Here is a 21,456-nt window from a genome sequence, read left to right on the forward strand (position 1 = left end):
CTGCTTTGATTCATCAAAAATCACAGCTCCAAATGAATGACAATGTTGCTCCATGACTGCTGGGTGTGTAAATCAGCATGTGTTTGACATGTTGATGTGTCACTGTTGTGTTCACATCTTGTTTCCACATGTATTATATATCTCGTGTGACGTGAGCTACATGAACTCAACCAGGGGATTCCAGTGCGTAGAAGTTTGCTCGTCTAAAATCAGTCAAACGTTTGTATGTCAGACATCTAGCAGACTCATAGTGGGGCTACACAGGGCTAATCCTTACTGGGCTGTAGCCTAATCTAGCCCCACCCTACTGCCACAGTTTACTGGACTGCATTACACTGAGAAGTGTTTATACCTTTCGAACCTCCCTATTTACATAGATGAGGGTGGTAGAATATTAGAAACAGCTGGATATAATGTGGTTCAGTACAACACCACAACTAACCATGACCTCAGTGCTGAAATATATTAACACCTCTATGACAGTGTCAATCAACTCTGAGCATTACAGCAGCAGACTTTGTTGCAGGATAGTTGTATTGGATTGAATTAGACTGTATAGGTGTACCTAATAAAGTGGACACTGAGCATAGGCTTTAAGAAAAGAAGTGTTCTTTCTTCTTTCGGCTGACAGCACTGGACCGGATGGCATTAGGAGACCAGTTCATATCTGCAGATTCTTCATAATGCACATCAAAGTGAGGATCTGCAGAATCCCATAGGTCAGCAGTTTGCTAATGATATGTGGAACCACTGACTGGAAAAGTCAGTGTAATGTGCATGATGTCATCGTCTAAAACATGATGTAGTCTGCATAATGTTGGAATAATGTGTGTCTGCATAATGTCAGTGGGAATTTCTATAGGCTAGCCTGAAGGCAGTGATGCTGTCTATGGCACAGCGTGGCTATCGGCGTCATTAATCATTGATACTGCTATTTAGCTCGGTGCTAATGCTGACGGGGTTAGAGATTCTCCTCCCTGAGCTGTTAAATGGCCGGTGGGTTTAATTTGTTTTACTGATTTCTACAGAGTTTTTCATCAGCTCCTCTCTGAGTCATGGCACTGAAGTCTGCACTGTGAGGATTTACTTTGAACATTTAACAAAGCTGACTGGGGCCTCGACGCCCTCGAATTTAACTGTTTGAAACAGTTTCTCCCTCATCACTGACAGAGACTGAGTTCGATTGAAATCTGTGAGATACCGTTCAAGTCCTTATTTGTGAATCGTAGATTTAAATCACACTAATTACAGTCTGATATATCTGCCTCCATGTTCAAATACCATTTCATGGAGCTGAAGTAACTAATCAAGTTTAACTCTATCAAGATTTTCACCAATGGTACAGATTAGTTCCCCAATCAAAAGTGTTGACAGTGAGGTCTGTGGTTTATTTGGAGTAACTGGGACATTAGTTCTGGATAAAGAAATTAGTTTTGGGATTTTGTGAATTCTTTATTGGCTTTATTATGATGCAGTGCAGAGCTGCATGGTGCTGGAGCAGGCCTACAGTATTATTCATGTGGTCACAGGTTTAGATAGTAGGTTGGTGATACCTCCCACTGGACAACATTTGAAAACTTTTCCATTTTCTCTCCTCACTGTCTACTGGAAATGAATGTCACAGACCAGGTGCTGTTTGTATGTGTGTGTGTGTGTGTGTGTGTATCCATGAGTGAACATGCACAATAGCAGGATGTGGCTGGGCTGAAACCTTCCGCTGTTGTCTGCTAAAGGCATTCCCCCCTCCCCCATCACCACACCCTTAACCGCCCCCTCTCAAAATACTGACACACACACACAAACACAGAAACATTTCCTTCCACAATCATAGAAATGTTTGTTCTGGACAACATCTGCAATCACAGCCACTTTACAGTGTGTTCTGGTGTGTGCCCGACTCGATAACACACTCCTTTGATAGTAAAATACAGGACAAAAGATTAGTGTGATTTGATTTTTTCCAGCTGATGTTGATGTCAGTGTCACAGCGCTGAATTGACCAGCGGCAGATACGATTTCCTCAAACCAATACCATAATTCTGTCACTCTGCCAAGGCCACCAGCTGCTGGCCCAATAACCAATAACATGTCTGCAGCACACTGAAGGTGCTCTATGACCCTAAACTGTGGGATGATATGTGTTTGCAGCTGTGTGTCATCTTGTCAGTAACAGTCCTATGATCAGTTATGTGTAACGGGGTACACAGAGGGAAACAGGCTTTTTCTGTAGACATACTGTATTCATATATATATATATACATATACTTTTGTGTATGTGTGTGTGTGTGTGTGTGTTCTTGTGTGTGTGTGTAGGTTCCCCGTGTGGAGCTGACCCTCTCTGAGCTCCAGGAAATGGCCACAAGACAGCAGCAACAAATAGAGGCTCAGCAACAGATGTTGGTCGCCAAGGTAACTTGAAAGGATTACCTGTCAGTAAGTGGAAGGTTATCTACAGTAGAGTCTGCCTGAAAGGGTCGACCATGAGGCCCCGGCAGCCAAGGCCCTGGAGGAATGTGTGTGTGTGTGTGTGTGTGTGTGTTGGTCATGGCTCATACATCGTTCTTTGGAACAGGACATGTGATCCAGGTCAGGGTTTAAGGACTGACAGGAAAGAACAACTCCATTCGATGCAGTAGACAACTGTTCACCTCCAGGTTTTGTGTGTGTGAGAGAGAGAGACAGATCATGGTCACTTGTCCCCAGTTCCCACATTAGGAAGTGGCCTTTGAGTTGACAGGAAGTGAGGTCATCATGGGACCCACAGCTGCTGGGAAGTTGAAGCAGATTTGTACTCCAGGAAAGAGTCAGAAGGGCGAGCCAAGAAAAAAAAATCTGATTCTTTTAATATGTTTAAGTGTGTACTCAGGTTAGAATAAATAAGAATGTTTTCAACAGGGAACTGGAATATTTTCAACCACCAACTTTGATTCCGTTAATTTTGGCTTTTTAAGGCCATCTGTGGCAACTTCAAGCTCCTATTCAGCATTTTTAAAAGTAGCAATTTCCCTGTTAAAATGACAGTTTCCTTCCAGTGTGTAAGTACTGAAGTATTTCCCTCTCCGGGTGGAAAAGTCCACCAGCTGCCATGTGGAGGCCGTTTCCATTATTTCAAAGTTAGTATCATACAAGGATGAGGTTGAGGATTTCCATGAAAAAAAAAAATTCCAAAACACTACACAGCTACTGGCACCTTCCACATGCAAGTTTACTGTGCAATGAAACAAGCTACTGTTATGTAATGTGTTATTTTTGTGTGTGAATGTGTGTGTGAATGTGTGTGTGGATGTGTGTGTGAATGTGTGTGTGAATGTGTGTGTGGATGTGTGTGTGGATGTGTGTGTGAATGTGTGTGTGGATGTGTGTGTGGATGTGTGTGTGAATGTGTGTGTGGATGTGTGTGTGGATGTGTGTGTGAATGTGTGTGTGGATGTGTGTGTGGTTCAAGTGAATGATGGGAGGCTTCTTGCCAACATTCCATTTCCCTCTTCCTCTGTGTATGTGTGAGTGTTTGAGAGAGACACACAGGTCAGCTGTACTACGTGCCAGCACGACACAGAGAGAGAGAGGTGTAAACTGCCTCAGTCAGCATCACACGACAGGCCTTGTTTTCCTCTCTCTCCCTCTCTCTCTCGCTCTCTATTCCTCCTCTGTAGGATAAAAGCGTAAACATAAATGAAAATCAATAGCCACATGATTACAGAAGTTATGCGTGATGTGTTGAAATGGCGGCAGGTACATAAAGCTGCTGGTACAAACTCATAAAGCATTACTTTCTCAGTGTTTTAATAAGGGCTCACTGAGGCAGCGCCATATATAATAAACATGTACATGAACATTGTGTTGCTAACAGGCCCCTCATCATCGCTGCTTCAACAGTTAAAATGTCTCATGAAGAAATAGGTGACGGTGCTTTTCAGGCATAATACGTTGAAGTATTAACTCTTCCACAGTCTCACAGATGTTTTCAGTCGTTGACCTCCAGTCAGGTTGAAGGTGGGTGGAGCTTTGATGGGAAGTACATGATGTCACCAAACTCTGTGTTAGCGAATAACAGTGATAAAGGAGGCAACTGTCCCGTCACAACAAGTGCAACAAATTAACAGGAGAGTGAGGGAGCTGTCAATCAACCGCAGTCTGTACACACCCTCAGCAAAGTCCCGAGAAGAGGCACCATGAGTGAAACCACCTGTGTGGTTGGACTGTTAATGTTTGATTTCAATTTCACAACTTCACAGGGACATTTACTGATCTGCAGCACATCAATAATTAATTGATAAAAACCAACATATGGTGTTTGTATGAAATATCAATCAATTGATCAGGAAATAATTCCATTATCAATATAATAACAGGATGTGCCACTTGCAACTATAATATTTATACTCAACTTTATCAGTGAGTGTTAACACAGTTCTGAGTGACAGCTTGATGAATGTGAAACTGTAGGAACACAACAAACTCAAGTGTGTGTAAGAATCAGAGGACGACCAGACAGCGCTGGGCTGACAGCTTTGATTAATGACTCAAAACACTGCAAACACTTTTCTTCTTCTTTGTTTTCACCAATAGTGTGACAGAGGAAAAGCACACAGTGTGTTCTCTTCCTGACTTTTAATCACTCATAGTAAGAAGCTGAGACCTTCAAGTGAGGAAGAGAGGAGGAGAAGGTGTAGAGGTGTTTGAGGATGACAGAAATGTTTACAGCAGTTCTTCATCATGTCCTCATCTTCTTTCCCTGTAGGAGCAGAGGCTGAGGTATCTTCAGCAGGGAGGCAGATCTAACCAGGGGCAGACACAGGTGAGCTCCATGTGTCCGTCTGTCTTCGATCAGATCAAAGGAGAGCTTTACAGTTTCACTCCCATGTCCATATGTACATAGAAAGTGTTGCTGTAATCATTTCAAATTTAAAACCTACTGTTTCATCCCAAGTTATGGCAACTCTGTTATTTATTTTTGGTGACGTTTCAAAAGATGATTAGAGTTACTGCCGCATGGTTGTATTCCTCTGCCACTCAGACTAGTTTCAGATTACATCCCTGTTTATCCAGAGCCAAACTGTATAAAAGATTAACATTTGTGTGAAATTTTGTCATAATTGCTGTGTCAGGTCTTGAGTAATGGCTCAACAGTGTTTTGTGAGTTCACACTGACGTTGACCTTTGACCTTTGAACACCAAAATTTAATCGGTTCATTCTTGAGTTTAAGTGAATGTTTGCAGAAGTTTTGTCGAGGCGTTGTTGAGATATTGTGTCCACGAGAACGGGACAGATGTACGTATGGACAGACGAATGGACGGACAGACAACCTGAAAACAATATGCCTCTGGCTCTGCCTGTCATTGGCACAGGGGCATAAAAATTAGCTGAACATGCAAATGGTTATTTATCTTGTGTTGGTTGCGCTCTCCTCTCTTGTTTAGTCGGAGGCTGAGAAGCTGCAGCGGCTGAAGGAGCGAGTGGAGACTCAGGAAGCGAAGCTGAAGAAGATCCGAGCCATGAGAGGACAAGTGGACTACAGTAAACTGATCAACGGAAACCTCTGTAAGCCTAAACCCTCTAAACTCCCTGCAGAGATGATGACTATGGATTACAGCCACCGCAGTTTATGACTACATATTAAAAGGACTATGTACCATGAATTTAATCTGCTGAAGTACAGTAGTCCTGCTGCTGCAACATGAAGGAAGCCTCTGCAAAACAGCACTAAATTGTATATATTTTTTAACAGTTCAGCTTAAAGACAGGGGCTAATGTACTGCAGTATGTGCTATAAATCAAGCATGGTTTAGACATGTTGCCGTAGATGCATACACACTCAAAAACATAGAGACACACACAAATAAGCTCACATCAGAAATAAAGAGAATAGCAGTGATCTCATTTCATTGTGAATATGTCTAACTTCTCTCCTGGCGTCTGTCTCCAGCTGCAGAGATCGACCATGTGAGCAGCCTGTTTCAGGAGAAGCAGGCGGAGCTGCAGTCTGCAGTGATCAGAGTGGACCAGGTAATGTCGAGGGACTTAAGATCAAGCTAATTTCTACCAAAAGGATGAGTTGGTGTTAAGTCCTTTTAAAATCTGTTTTTACCAGTTGACTCAACAGTTGGACGATTTGCGGAGAGGGCGCCTTCAGTTGCACTCTGTTGCCCCAGCTCATGGGGCACCCACTGGGTCACATGGTGCGACCACTGGTCAGAAAGGATCCCCTCTGTCTGGCCCTGCAGCCCTGGAACTGAGAAAACTCTACCAGGAGCTGCAGGTAAATGAAACTTCAAGCTTCAGGTCTGCTGGTGAGGAATACAGTAGTTTTCACCAAATGGATCGTGTAAGATGTGTTTCTGCTGCGTGTGTGTGTTCAGGCTCGTAACCGCCACAACCTGGAGCAGAGCAGCAAGTTGGCCCAGAACAAGGAGCTGCTGAACAAGAGGAACACTCAGGTGACAGTGATGGATCAACGCATCGGAGACCTGAGAGAACGACTGCATAAGAAGAGAGCAGAGGTACCAAACTTATCATGAATTTTTATATGATTTAAGATGCTTTTAATTCCTCCTGACAGCTTAAAATTGACTTAGCAGTGACATTCTTTCTCTCTGCTCTTCTAGCTAAGCCGTATGAATGGAGGAGGTCTCTCTCCCCCTCAAACCTCCTCCCTTCCTGGCGGTGGAGTTTTGGGACGAGTGGCGGCTGTCTGCCCCTACATCCAGGTCCCAGCTGAGGGGAGACAGGAGGCGGGGTACCCCCTGCCAGCTGACCCACCACCCAAACCCACTCCTCTCAGCCACACCCGCTCCCTCTCAGGTAGGTCCAAAATAGCCTGCCATCTTTTACTTCAGTTTTTCTAGCTGCATTGTCTTACATCTCTATCCAGGCTCTAACTTGCTGTCCTTCTATTTTTCTTTTCCTGTCTGTCGGCTCCTTTTTTTCCTTTCCCCTTATCTGTTGTTGTTGACGTCATCTTAAATGTTGATGTGTTAATGTAACTGGTAATTTTGTGATTATTGTTTTGTCACTCGTTGATGTTGTGGTGGTGGTTGCTGTTGTGACTGTTGCTGTAACTGTTCTGTGATGTCACTACGATGTCATCACGTTGGTGTTTGTGTTGTGCATGTCGATGTTGTTTCGGTGGTTGTTATTGTGATGGTGGGTGTGGCCATGTGACAGAGGAGGACAGGAGTGGCGTCAGGAACCCTCCCAGCCAATGGAAAGTGTCAGATTTAGACATCGTCCTGTCACAGCCCACTGAGACGTGGGAGGGACCTCGGTCCCCTCAGGGGGGCAACAGTAACAACAGTGAGTCCCTAGAAGGTGTTAGAAAAACTTACTCACCACTAGTTCCACCCCAGACAGCAAAATTAAACGTCTGGCCCAGTATACAGCCCAGTTCCACGGCCCAGGTCTGGCCCACACACTTCTACCCACATCTGGGTAGATTCCAGCTGTTATCCTCCTGTGTTGGCTGACAGCCGGAACATTTTCTGTGTGTGCGTGGAACCAGGGCATATACTAGGCCAGAAGAAACACAAGCATGTGGCCCAAGTATAGGCCAGATGGATCTTGCTATCTGGGGCTGGTGATAGATTAGCAGCGCCTGATTCCTCACTCTACCATACGCAGCCACAGGTGTAGTGGGCCTGCACAGTAGCTTTCCACATGATTTGTGATGTTTTAATGAGATAACATGTTCTTAGTTTGAGTCTTAGGCTGAAAAATTGAAGGCTGCGTTCAAACCATGCATGTTGTGGAGTGTTTGTGTCCTGCTATACAGACCAGATGGTGAGGAGAGAGAACATAATTGAATCAGCTACGGAAAATGACCTCAGAGTGAAAGGGTCACGTGTATAAGGACGCAGACATGATATCTGATATCCAGCAGCTGCTCAGGGTCAGGAAGGCCACCATAAGAAAATAAACTGAGGGCAAACCACAGTCTGGACTTAGACTCATATTCAATTATTCCCTCATGTCCTCCTACTTGGTGAGAGAAGGTAAAATACAGTTAAAAAATAAAAAATCATCATCTGCAGATGTAGCTGCAACGTTAGAATGATGTGGCTCTGTCCAAAAGAAAAACAAACTACCTCCCAGCATAAATATATATTAAAAAAATTAGCTTTAGAGATGCTGAGTGGAGGAATTTGTTACCTTCAGACTGATCCAGGCTAGTTGATTCCAGTCTTCATGCTAAGCTAAGCTAACTGTCACGTGGTTGTAGCTTCATATTTAGCATAGAGACGTGACCGTGGTATTGATCTTCTCAACTACTATTGGCAAGAGGGTGAATAAGTCTAAATGTTTTCCAAAATCCTGAACTATTCCTTTGGCATTAAATTAAAATGTATTAAATCTAGTCAGTAATCACATTCACACACGTACATACATTCAGACACTCGTGTTGCATTCAGTAATATATCATTACATCCAGGCTAGCAGTTAGATGAATATTGCTACTCAGTTTAACTAGTGTGTGTGTGTGTGTGTGTGTGTGTGTGTGTGTGTGTGTGTGTGTGTGTGTGTGTGTGTGTGTGTAAGCGAAGTGTCTTGAACCAGCCATGTTACAAATCCCATTGTGCTCTTGAATGCCAAAGCAAATGCCACAGCTCTATTTATTATCCCTGCTTATGTAATGTGGAAAAAAGATTGTAAATCATGTCAACAGTCTACTGGGCAGGCAGGCACAGCAGATGAATGAGAGGAAGTCTGAGGTACACTAACTTGTAGCTATATTCAGTATGTATACTGTTTGTCTCTGTGTGAGTCAGATAACTAGAGATTTTAGATTAGGGGGGTATAGGGTCATGACAGCTGCTGTTGCTGTCATCAGGGAGGTTTAAGCTCTCTAACAAATGTTAGTACTGTATGAATGTTAATACAGTACAAGCATAGCAGTCTACTGTGTTCTTAGAGCAAAGAAAAATCACAGCAACAATTCAGTGAATTTCTACTGAGATTAAACTAGAAGAGAAGAATACAAGATGATCAAGAGAAATGGTTTCATCTTCCACTGACTAATATATGCAAGGAAGTGGTAACAGGATCCACATGCCAGATCTTCTAAACAAATGTTCTCTGTTTGAATGTCCCACGAGGAGCCTTTGTTAATGATCAATAGGAAAAGCTTCAAAAATCCTGATGTTTCTGTTTTAGAGAAAAATGGTTCAACAGATAAATTTGTCCTTTTATTAAAAACTCAGGTCTAGTCGGTACTGATATAAGTTGTAGCAACTTTATTGATTACAGTACATCAAGTTAAATGTGGTATGGATCAGTCTCTAAATATTTATGAACTTTGTAGCATTTCAGCATTTTGGGAAATGTGCTTATTCTCTTTCTTGCCAAGAGTCCGATGAAAAGATTGACACCACTCTCATGTCTATGCTAAATGCTAAGCTAGAGCTAGCATCTTATTAGTTCAGCTTAGCACAAAGACTTGAAACAGGGTAACAACTACCCTAACTCTCTCCAAACAATATCAAAAACAATATCCCCTTCCAAAACCTCTAAAGCTCATTAATTAACATGTTATATCTTTTTTGCCCCCCCCCCCTCCTTCCTGTCTTTATGCTGAGCTAAGCTTACAAGCTCCTAGCTAGCTTTATATTTACAGTTATGAGAGTGGTATCAATCATCTGACTCTCTATATTTTCAAAAAATATTGAACTATCCTAAAGAAATGTATTGAGACATATTGATCAGATTCCACACATTATACATACAGTATATGTTTTATTGAGTGTCATTCTTAATTTTGAGTGTTTTACTGTTAAGTTTGTGTCTTTTGAATATTACCAAAAATGATCATCATACTTAAATGGAATTAGATCTTACCTAAAGAAAAGACTTGAGTAGTGTTAAGTTTGATAGGCTTCTTAAAGCCTTAACTTGAACCTGAGTCACCCTCGGTCTTTTGTATACTGTATTGTTTTTCCTCCTCAGCACTGAGTGGCTGCATCTAATCTGGGCTCTCAGGCCGATGGCCAAATTTCCACCTCCCACAGAGCTGACTGTTTGTTTCCTGTCGTGACTGTTTTCTTACACACAGCAGCAGTCAACAGGTTGCACACAACAGCTTACTGTACTGACTGAAGGGCACCCAGGTTCAGAAGTTAATCAGTATTAGTCTGGTATATGCCAGAGCTGTGACATGGTTGTACCACTGAGAGGTGGGCCAAACGTTTAGGTAACAGCCCACAATGATACTTTGACAAAATGTGAGGTGGAATTTTAATGTCCAATGAAGGACTAAATTATATTTTAGAGACTTTTCCAATTATTTTTAGCCAATCCGGTAGTGTGGCTCTAAGGACAGCATTATTGATCTGCCTGGCTGTTAATGGATATCTTTTGTAATAACCTTTGTGACTTCCTGACTTTTCTAATGCCATCATTGAGTCAAATTGTATATGTCCAATACTGAGTTTTATGACCAAATACCTGCAAAACTAATGATATTCACACCATCTTCAACTGTAGTTTGTCTTAGTGTGCATGTTAGCATGCTGACGTAAGCTTTTAGCTGAAAGCACCAATGTGCCTGTCATAACAGATATAGACATAGTTTTGTTAATATTGTTTTCAGTATATCAGTTCTTCTCACGCAGAGAGACATAATAAGGAAGTAGGCTGCCAAAGGCCTCAGAACAACAAGTGTCAGGATCAGTCTTCAAAAGCCTGCTAGCACCCTGCTGAGGTTTGCTAATATTAATATTGTGCTCTATTGATCCTACCCAGCTGCATGCTGACTTTCACAGGGCTATTTCCTGTTCACTAGTCTTTTGTTTGAATGTGCAACAAGGTGAGTTTGTGAACTTGTTGTGAAACTGTAAAGCATTAAGCTCGGCCACTGACCTCCAGGACTGTCACGAGGTAGCAGGCAACATTGGATCAAGATTTACTGACTGACCGTGACTGTGGCCTCAGTGTTGGATTGAACTGTGTCATTTAGTTATGTAACACCACCTCTGCTTAGACAGATAGAGGCTGGGTTAAACTGCTACTTTCCACATCCAGCTGATACCTCTGTTTACACCATTGGCTTCATTTTCTGAAAGCTTAGCATTTTAGCACAGCCAGTCAAGTCAGTTTTAAATCTCCAAGGCAGCAGCTTTTTGTTGTTTGGGGTTTTGGATTTCACTGTTTCAGAGTTTTTCCCATGTTAACCACCCAGTGTAATTCTTAAGGTGAAATTTGCACCCAAAAGTCCGTTATATGACTGAAATCGTCAGTTACTATAAATGTTTGCTTTTTTCATTATCAGATGCATAACTACATAACAACATAACAACAACTACACTACCCATACATTTCTGCAACCAAGCTCATGATCAGAAGGACTTGTCCTATTGCTGTACCACTTACAAGACACTAAACACATGTTTGCTGTGGTGAATACACTGTAACCACCAATCTGAACATGTAGAGTAGTTGTTAAGCAATTTAGCGCTTGTCTTGTCACATTACAGTATTTTCTATGTTGAGGTTTGACAATTGAAAGCCTGCCTTGTCAGGTCAAATTATAAATAATTTGATGACTTAGAGTCTGTTCCAGATATTGCATAATTGTTAAGTTGTCTATTGACTGTGTTGGACCAAGTAATGGACCATGTAGTTCACTACAGAGCAAAGGTTGTTGGGTACACAGTCTGATCTCCACTGTTTTGTGGAGTAAACTATATGTATGGATAATAATATTCTTTTATTTTAGTCATTTGTTTTTATGTATATTTTTATTGTTACAGTGGAGTGACACACTGCCCTGTAAAGGACAAATAATTTAAAATATTCTGGCAACATCAGAGCAACCAGACCTTTTTCAGCCTCTTCGCACTATAACATATATTATAACATAGTTTAACATATTTTCAACATGTCTCCAACTCTGTAACTCCATCTTACCTTTTACCTACTTTAACATACTCAGGAACTTTGTGATTTTCCTTTGTGTTTGTGTCTGTTTTTGCCTCTTCCTCGCCTTAATTGCCTTTCCTGTTGTAACCTTTGTACCTTCCTCAACACTTCCTCTCTCTGACTGTCTCTCTCTCCATTTAGCTAATGAAGCATCATGGCCTAGCATCAGTAAGAGTGTGTCAGACTGGAGGACCAACAGTCCAGAACAGGTACTATTTCTACACTAGACGTTAGCAGGTAATATGAAAATTACCAAGTCATTTTCATAAGTTATGTAATGAAGGATTTCAAATAGTGACATTAAAATGTTTTTCATTTTGCTAAAGGCCCTACTGAAACCATTTAGGGGCCTCTTTAGCTCCCACTTTGAAGGCCAGTGCAGTAAATGACTGTGTGAACTTTTCAACTCAAGAAATATCTCAGACGGAAAATCTCCATCCAAAATACTCCTGCGGGTTTTGAGTGAAAAATTAGGTCATGCAATCACACTTTAAGAAACACATTTTTAAAACGATGTCTCTCTCTTCATTTCTGTTTCTCCTTCTCCCACCAGCGTCCCTCTGGTTACGGTACCTACCCCAGTGCCACCCACCAGGCAGCAGGGCATCACTGTGCCACCAGCTCCCTGCCCCGTTCTGCCCCTGGTACACTCGGCTGGCCTCGATCTGGTGCTGCCAACGCCACATCTTCCTCCTCTTCATCATCTTCCTCCTCACAGCAGATACAGCAGCGGATCTCTGTCCCGCCTAATTCAAGCCAAGGTCATTTAAGGACAAGAGTCATTCTTTAATTGATGAGTCACATTGGTGTTTGACCTATTATAATTGAAAAGAATTATTTAAGCAGTAATTTCTAAGAAAATATTAAACAGAATTTAAATAATGAACTTTGTTTTTGTCATGTTAAGGGTATATTTTCCTTTTTCTGTCCCTATTTTTAGGCTCTGCTACCACCTCCCAGCCTTCTCCACTGTCCCCACAAACAGAACGAACAGATCCCCCTCCAGCAGTGGCCGTACGTCCCTACGTGCCGGACCATCCCTCCAGGCCCCAGTCACCCAGGAAGGGCCCCGCCACTATGAACAGCAGCTCCATCTACAGCATGTACCTCCAGCAGCCTCAGGCCAAAAACTATGGCTCTCTCAGCAACAGAACTACTGTGAAAGCAGGTAATTAAACAACAAGATGAATTAGAGATTAGAGGTTGTATTGTATATTTAGACTAAAGATATTGTTTATGTATTGTTGTTGCAATGTGCTCAGGGGAAAACAAATCAATATCTCTTTTTCCCTTTCTTTCTGCAGTCTATGGTAAACCAATCCTCCCCACCTCCTCCACCTCTCCGTCCCCTGTCCCTTTCCTCCAGGGAGGAGGAGGAGGAGTAAGAGCAGGAGGAGAGGATATAACAGATAAAGACGGAGGAAAAGGAGGAGGAGAAAGTAGCGATGGGCAAGTCATCCCTCCACCAAGCGTAGATAACATCCCTCGTCCCCTCAGTCCCACAAAGCTCACCCCAGTTGGTAGGTACCATCCCGTACCAATCAGATTCAGCTAGTGTGCTGCCATAAATCTACTAATTCTGGTTCCAGTGATGTAAAGTTGTCATAAAGTTGTCCTACATTAAATTATTTGTATGTGTCATTTGCAATGTTTATTTGTGATCATTTCCTTAGAATATCGGAAGGAGTAATCAATAACTAAAGTGCATAATAAATAAATAAAAAGAAATGTGTAGTTGTAAACAATACAAACTCCCCCTGCCTGTGTCCACAGCCCACTCCCAGCTACGTTACCAGAGTGATGCTGACCTGGAGGTTCTCCGCCGACGCCTCAGCAATGCTCCACGGCCGCTGAAGAAACGTAGCTCGATCACTGAACCTGAGGGCCCACAGGGGCCAAACATTCAAAAGCTACTGTACCAGAGGTCAGTGCTACACTTCACTCCACCATAGAGACAAACAAAAAAGTTTTTCTGAAACTGAATTTGACTCTGAAACTGATTCATCTTATTTCTCTTCTGCAGGTTTAACACACTGGCAGGAGGCATGGAAGGAGTCTCAGGTAAGACACTGAGATATGATGATGTGGTCCGGCCTCAATTAGCATCAGTTTGTATATATAGTGTATTTCCAATGGATCTTAATGGTGCCATGTTATGTGATGCTAAAATGCCTGTTTTACTCTTCCAGGCAACACTTTCTACCAGCCCGACTGCCTTTTGGGTGACATGGAAAACATCCACTCAGCCAATGGGAATGTAGAACCTGGTGACGAGCACGTCAGTACGGCAGCTGTGGAGGGTGAAGTTCAAAACGTGCACTCGGACTCCCAACGCTTGTCTCCTCCTTCTGTTGCCGTGGAAACATCCAAAGAGACAACAGCAGCAGCAGAAACTACCAATAATGTGTCTCCGCCAACTCAACCCAGCCTATCCCCTGCACCTGATAGGCCAGAGGACCAGAACAATAACAACCAGAGAGGATCCAGTCCAGCTCACAGCTCTGTAGGCCACACCTCTCCATCACCCCCTGCACCACCTCCAAAGCCTAAGGTAGGTATAGATATTATTATTCCACCTGATATCAGTTAAACACATCAAAACTGGAGCTTCCACTGGACATTTCTCCCTTTGAAATACTTATGCCCAATAGATATGATAAACACCACCTCACTTGTTTGTCAGCAAGTATCTATTTAGCTATATTTCCTCTAATTTTCCTGCTTCTGAAATACATTACTGAAAGTCTAAACAAAATAACTGTCCTCTGTAAAAGCCAATGTGTCACATTAAGCAGTAAGCACTTACTCTGCAGTTCCTGTTCTGCATTGTCAACACTTTCTCTTTCTCCCTGTGTGCTGCAGGCGAAGCGAACCAACCTGAAGAAGCCGTCGTCGGAGCGGACAGGCCACGGTCTCCGAGTCAAGTTTAACCCTCTAGCTCTGCTGCTGGATGCATCATTAGAGGGAGAGTTTGATCTGGTGCAGAGGATTATTTATGAGGTAAAACATAACATTAGATTGCAGTTAACTGTATTTGTATTACATCGACATTTTTCATATTCTAAACTTTATTATCTGTGCAGAGCTAAAATCAAATTGATTTCTCAGCTCAGTATTACAGTGAGTCATATGGCAGGCCTACATCAGCTGTAGTTCCAAACCCATTTTATGCTCTTTAAGAAGATTAGTAAAATCTACTCCAAAAAAAATGAACGCTGAAGTCACAGTGTGATAGCACAGTGAGAGAAAAGTATTGGACCAAGTACCGGGCCTTGATGGACGCCATACTTTACAGTGCGGGGAGATCAATTGTTCTCATCAAGCAAGACAAACTGTGTCCTACAGTATATCTTAGGATGGACCTAAACCTAGAGAGTGCTATATTCTTTACAGTTTTTAAGATGAGGTTAAATATTATTATTAATAACACAGAATAGTTTGGTTGAAGAAAATTAAAATTAAGTTTACAATCGGCCTTAGCTACTACTCTAACCACTACTTTATATGGGGCACTTTCAGTGCTGTGGCGTGGTCTAATCCTGACCAAAGAGTCTAAATATGTGCTAGCATGGATTTTCTCTGCATTGACCTGGGAACGTCAGCAGCATTTCAAACAAAATCTCACTAGAGAATCCTTTGTTTATCCCTCAAGTTTTGGGCTGTGTCAAATAGGACTGAATATCAAATATTTCCAATTTCCACTTCTAAAATTCTGTGAATTGGTTTTTTAACATTTGTGTTGAAGGTAAAAATACATTCCCTTATGCAATTGGGGAATATTTTTACATGCCAACAAATATTGTGCACCCACACACAGATTGCCTCAACAGATTTGCCATTAACTGGAAGAGTTTGAAGCCTTCGATACCTTCAGTACAATACAAATTGAGTGTAATATATTTGATCCTCAGCAATACTGTCATGGGAAAAGTGGTCTCAGTTGTATCAGTGTGTTACAGCAGCACAGAGCTTCTGTGAACAAAGCCTTACATCTTTAGATGCAAACCCCCATCTACTCCTAACATCTTTCAGATGGAGTGAGAAAGTGCTTACTGACTCCTCAAACTGGCAAACTCTAGCTGGTACACATGGACGCATTCAGATGCTTCAAATCCAGAACAAGCTTAGTTTTGAAGGTATCACACCCTGAGGCACTAACTCAACAATTTCCAAGCTGTTCAAAAAATGTTGCACTACCTTGAGTTCTAAATTGAAATCAGGCACTTAGCACTTCTGTAATGCTCCCCACAAGGGTTTCTTAAAGCTGGTACTAATACTTATATTTTCAGCATTTTTCCATTGTTGCTGTAGATAGCCAATAGTTTGTGCCAACATTCATAGGCAGAATATGATTGAATTCTAATATTTCTATGTGTATTTTCTCATTATTTGTCTTTAAGGTGGAAAATCCCAGTATGCCTAATGATGAAGGCATAACTCCTCTTCATAATGCTGTCTGTGCTGGACATCACCATATTGTCAAGTTCCTGCTGGACTTCGGAGTGAATGTAAATGCAGCTGACAGTGACGGATGGTCAGTACTACTGAGTAATGTAATAAGGCAGACTAACAACAGAGCAGTGGAGTGGCTGAATGACTAGGGGGAGTTTGGGTAATGAACACACTCCGTGGCAGCGATGCTGGAGCTCAGCTCAGAGGCAACAATGACAGAGATAATTGCATTTCTAAATTCATTTTTGGCTCAGCTGCCTTAGCAGTATTAAAGGAAGAGATTACCAAGTCTAATGAGGTTCCGTATTCAGAAGTTGCTTGATTTAATTACTGATGCAGCTGACTGAATTCATGTTTAGTTAATGTCAGCCTGCTTCATGATGACATAATTGTGCCTACTAGATTTAAGGTACAAGTGCATCAATGGAACATCTTCATTCTTTCTTTATCCAAGGTAAAGGACACTTGGCTAACTGAGGAATGTTTAACGTCATGTTTGAATGTTGTCTCTCCCAGGACTCCTCTGCACTGCGCAGCTTCGTGTAACAGTGTCCACCTCTGTAAGATGCTGGTGGAATCCGGGGCGGCCATTTTCGCCACAACAATTAGTGATGTCGAAACAGCAGCAGACAAATGTGAAGAAATGGAGGAGGGCTACACACAGTGTTCCCAGTTTCTCTACGGTAAGTCAATGAAAAAATGTAGTTTTTTCCCCCAGGAACTTGTGGAAAACACAATTAACACACACAACTAAACGCTGTTGTGAAACACTAAATGCTCTGTATCTCTCTCAGGTGTACAGGAGAAGTTGGGCGTGATGAACAAAGGCTTGGTCTATGCTCTCTGGAACTACACGGCCCAGCAGGCTGATGAACTTTCCTTCAGCGAGGGTGATGCCCTCACTGTGCTTCGTCGACGTGACGAGACTGAGACAGAGTGGTGGTGGGCGCGACTTAATGACCGGGAGGGATACGTACCGAGGAACCTGCTGGGGGTGAGAGACCCAACACACACCTCACTATAAATGCATGCACGCATAGAAAAACATGAAGACACATGGTGGTTGCAGGTTTCTAGTATTAACTAGTCAGTGTGTTGTAAGTAATTTTAGGTCATGGGTTAAAGTAAAACACAGGAGCAGCTCCTTCAGTGCAACTTGGTTCACTTCAGTGACTGCCACAAAAGTCAGACAACCTCTATTAGAGGCAATACTTTATTACTTAATATTCACACTTACTGAAATTACTTTGCCAGGCTACACCGTAGCTCATTCGCTAACAAATGCCCTGCTTAGCCACTGTTGCTATCAAAGCTATCAAGCTTTCTTTTCTTGAATGGAACATGTGGTGTTAAAAATGAAACAGTGGGAGATTTATCTCATGATTAATTTATTTATTTAAATAGTTTGTCCTTCATAAAAGCAGGTTTATCATTTCCACCTAACAATAATGTTGCTGGCTAAAATGACATCTGCTGCTGATCTTTAGCTGTATCTAGCTAGCTAATCAAGCTGCTGTTAGCTCCATAAGTTAGTTGAAGAACTGTCTATGGCTAATTTTTCAAAGTTTCCAGCTAACTCACTTTTTAAGTATGAACGTCATGGCTACATGATATAAAAGACTAAAAGACTTGGGTTAAAGCTGCACGTACCAGGCAAAAAGTTAGTAGGTCTGTCCTCACCAAATGATAATCTATGTAAAAAAAACATGGAAATACAGAAATAACATAGCCCAATGCACACCCCCTCATCTTGTGGAAAAATTAAAACCTTAAAAGGCCTGCTGTGCCTAGTTATGGTTGCTAAGCTTTGACTGGACAATCACTGATTTAGCATATGGTCAACTGCTACCAGCTACAGGTAATGCTCACAGTGTAGGTCCCATCAAAACACACAAGAGCGACATATATAGTCACAGTCTTTTAATGAGTCCCAGAATAACGTCAGTTAAAGCAGTAAAAAAAAGTTTTATCTTACATTTGCATAAATGACTGGATCTGTCAGCAACATATGTGAAAAGCTCCTGAGCAAATTCTGTGTGAATTTGGTGGACAGATCAAACTTGGGCTCAGGAATGAATGAAAAGGTTACGTTAGTGATCTTGTTTTAATATTTTCACCTCTGGATGATTATTATTTTTGAGCCATAGCTACAACACTGTCAGCTAACACCATATAGCCCTAATCCAAAACACTATAGCACTTTACTGGATAAATCTTTTTAATTGTAATACATGTTAGTCTTATTTATTAAAGGACAAGTTTTCTGCTTTTGTGCACAGTGCCATTCAAGCCTCAGGGAGTACAGTATATACACACTCCATAATGCTCTGGACTCAAATCTTAAAGCTCACCGATATAGCTTCAATAAAACTGTCCATCACAGCTCATTTACAGCTCCAACCATGCAGCTGCAAGCACACCATATACCATGATGCCTCAGTGTAAATAATAACTGAATGTTGGATTTGTACATTTGAAGTAGGAAGTACATGTGAAGTTTAAATTAACATTCAACAGGAAGTGTCATCAATACTCAATCAGTGAATTAAGTAATGTGATTCTCCAGAGGAAACAAGGTGTTAACTGGCAGATTTATTCTTACGGCCTGCCTTCATGGTGTTCAGCCACCTTGAGAACAATGTTAACATGATGTAGTGACCCCGCCTACTCACCGCCCCACTTCTTTCTCTCTCCCCAGCTGTATCCAAGGATCAAACCCAGACAACGCTCACTGGCGTAAAGCCCAGATTGGGAGCCACGTGCACGCTCACAGAGGGTGCATGCACACAGAGAAGAAGAGGCGCAGAAGCAGCACGAGGGTAGACGAATTAGCCGAGAAAGACGGAGCAATAGGTGCAGGCAGTCGGGAGGCTGAGAGAGGAGAGAAAGAAAGATACAAAGATGGAGCTCAAAGTTTTGCTGAACATTTTTTTCTTGGTTTGTTTGGATGTAATGCTGGATTACGGAGCCATGTTATGGTAGAATCATAATATATTTTCACTGAGTTGCTGTAGAGATAAAGGAAAATGCCTGAATCTTATTTTGAGCAACAGAAGCTTGAGACTCAACTTCAGCCGCATGACAGATGCTGAATAGAAAAAAAATCACCAAAAAATCCTTATCTTTTGGATGCAGCTTCTAGATCCACTTAAGTTCACTTAGCTTAAGACATGAGACCATGAGCTTGGAATTATAAGGCTTCATCTGACATTATCCAAATAATCTTTGAATGTCACTTTATTTTTGTATGGTGGTAATTAAAAAAAAAAAAAAACACCCAGCTGGATCTTCATAAAACCAAACTGCTCGGTCAAAAGATGTCCTTTTTCTTCAAAGGCAGTGAACACAGTGTGTTGTCTGAGAACACTTTCACACTGTGCGGTGTGAAGATTTTAAATGCAGTAAATTTACAGGTTTGATCAGGTGAAAGTATGTGTGAGATGCGAAATGTGAAAGTGAGGTAGGAGAGGGGAAAGTGAGAGGAGAGAACAGATGAATGTGTGTTTAAGAAAGCCAGGTTTTGTCAGCACAGTGGCTGTTGATGGAGCAGTTATCAGCAATGCTAGTCAGAACTGGATGTTGGAAATGCAGCCATGAGACTAAATCCAGCAAGCATTCGATGCATGAATCCACATCAACCCACACAAGCACCACATGTTCACAACAAAATATTACAGCATGGTAAAAAAGAAAAAAAAAAAAAAAAAGAAAAAAAAAGTTTGAACTGAACAAAAAGTTCATTTTGGTTCTGAATTCACAAACAGACAAAGGAAGCATCTGTGAACCATTAAGGATGGCTCAACCTTTTCGTATTTTGCATTTCTGTTGACTCAGCGCTGGTGCATGCTGTCATATCAACATCTGTTCAACTGCAAAGTGGTTGCTGCTGGTAAAACAGGAGAGAGAGGAAAACTGAATGTCTATGGGATGTGTTTGTGAAATACAAATGTAGTTGTAAAACCAAAGTATGTAAAAAAAAAGGGGGGGCCCTGGAGGTTAGGGACAAGGATAAAGAATTGAATGGACAATAATTTTCTTTATATCAGATTTCCACATAAAACTTAGACCAGACTAGAGCCTCATTCACATTGGTCCTCATCCTGGTGTAGTACTGGTACCAGGCTCTAGAGCTAACAGTCAGATAAAGCAGTATGCCCCATCTGCCAACAGCTCAGTGTTTAAGGATTCAGTATTTGTCAGTCCAACATTGAATTACCACAAAAAAGCTCCAGTCTATATTTTGACAACTCCGAACAATGTCTTAAAAATCACATCAAAATTTGTAAGTGTAAACCCGGTCTCATCCAGGCACATGTAAACAAACCAGAGTCTAGACGGCTGAGAGTACATACAGTATATTTACACTTTATCCTGGGCTAACTGGCTTAGTATTTAAATGGGGCTAAATTAGCTCAGAGTCAATGAAGAATCAGCGTGAAAACAACTTGACTTTTTCTCAAGTGTCATCTCTCATTTTATTTTTTTCATATTTACATATTTCATTAGTTGTATTAAATGTATTATTACTCTGATTTTTTTTGTTTTATTTAAAACAAAGCATTGTTTTTCTATTATTATTATTATTAATATTATTATCACGATTATTATTATTAGGACAAACTGCTCTTGTTTCTTTCTGTCAGTGCTGGTGCCACTCACTGCTGCCACCCAGTGTACAGGAAGGTTTTGACACAAACTAAAACGTCATTTCCTTTAACACATGCTGTGTAAAATATGAAGCAATAAATTGAGTGATGTTTGATGTGAGAATGGCACATTGGTCTGAGGAGTGTGTACCATTACTTTGTGTATATGCAACCTATAACTATATAGCTAATGTACAATAATAATAAAGAAATATAATCCCGACAGAGAATCAGAGCTATGACTGTGACTGAATTACTCAGGGTCCGTATGTGTGGTGATTAGACAGACAGAGTATCACAGAAACTGTGTAGCAAAAGTGTCATCATTTAATGTGTCATATATCATGATATTAAAAGAAAAAATAATGTAGGTATTCAACAAAGCAAACTCTGTCTCTCCCTCTCTCTCTCTCTCTCTCTTTCCCTCTGTCATTCACTCATTAACACACA

At 41.5% G+C, this 21,456-nt stretch overlaps 1 protein-coding gene across 6 annotated transcripts in view; it reads left to right on the plus strand.

Annotated features, from left to right (window-relative positions):
* LOC139614228 (apoptosis-stimulating of p53 protein 1-like) overlaps positions 1 to 21,241 on the plus strand; it is a 48,073-nt gene extending 26,832 nt beyond the window's left edge. For 4 of the 6 annotated variants that reach the window (XM_071471416.1, XM_071471414.1, XM_071471418.1 and 1 more), the window contains 20 exons: positions 2,314 to 2,409; positions 4,742 to 4,798; positions 5,422 to 5,542; positions 5,928 to 6,007; positions 6,093 to 6,260; positions 6,361 to 6,501; positions 6,607 to 6,802; positions 7,166 to 7,294; positions 12,050 to 12,117; positions 12,462 to 12,669; positions 12,849 to 13,076; positions 13,213 to 13,428; positions 13,682 to 13,832; positions 13,932 to 13,969; positions 14,098 to 14,459; positions 14,771 to 14,908; positions 16,309 to 16,442; positions 16,877 to 17,043; positions 17,155 to 17,354; positions 19,059 to 21,241. In XM_071471416.1, coding sequence (XP_071327517.1) covers positions 2,314 to 2,409; positions 4,742 to 4,798; positions 5,422 to 5,542; positions 5,928 to 6,007; positions 6,093 to 6,260; positions 6,361 to 6,501; positions 6,607 to 6,802; positions 7,166 to 7,294; positions 12,050 to 12,117; positions 12,462 to 12,669; positions 12,849 to 13,076; positions 13,213 to 13,428; positions 13,682 to 13,832; positions 13,932 to 13,969; positions 14,098 to 14,459; positions 14,771 to 14,908; positions 16,309 to 16,442; positions 16,877 to 17,043; positions 17,155 to 17,354; positions 19,059 to 19,100 — 2,940 coding nt within the window. In that variant the 3' untranslated portion in view covers positions 19,101 to 21,241. The remainder of the gene's footprint in view (positions 1 to 2,313; positions 2,410 to 4,741; positions 4,799 to 5,421; positions 5,543 to 5,927; positions 6,008 to 6,092; positions 6,261 to 6,360; positions 6,502 to 6,606; positions 6,803 to 7,165; positions 7,295 to 12,049; positions 12,118 to 12,461; positions 12,670 to 12,848; positions 13,077 to 13,212; positions 13,429 to 13,681; positions 13,833 to 13,931; positions 13,970 to 14,097; positions 14,460 to 14,770; positions 14,909 to 16,308; positions 16,443 to 16,876; positions 17,044 to 17,154; positions 17,355 to 19,058) is intronic. The other 2 variants (XM_071471415.1, XM_071471419.1) reach the window with 2 other exon arrangements.
* Positions 21,242 to 21,456: the final 215 nt, after the last annotated feature.

This window comes from Trachinotus anak, unplaced genomic scaffold, assembly GCF_046630095.1.
Source record: "Trachinotus anak isolate AG129_WGS33_773 ecotype Australia unplaced genomic scaffold, CSIRO_AGI_Tana_v1 ptg000033l, whole genome shotgun sequence".
Classification (NCBI taxonomy): domain Eukaryota; kingdom Metazoa; phylum Chordata; class Actinopteri; order Carangiformes; family Carangidae; genus Trachinotus; species Trachinotus anak.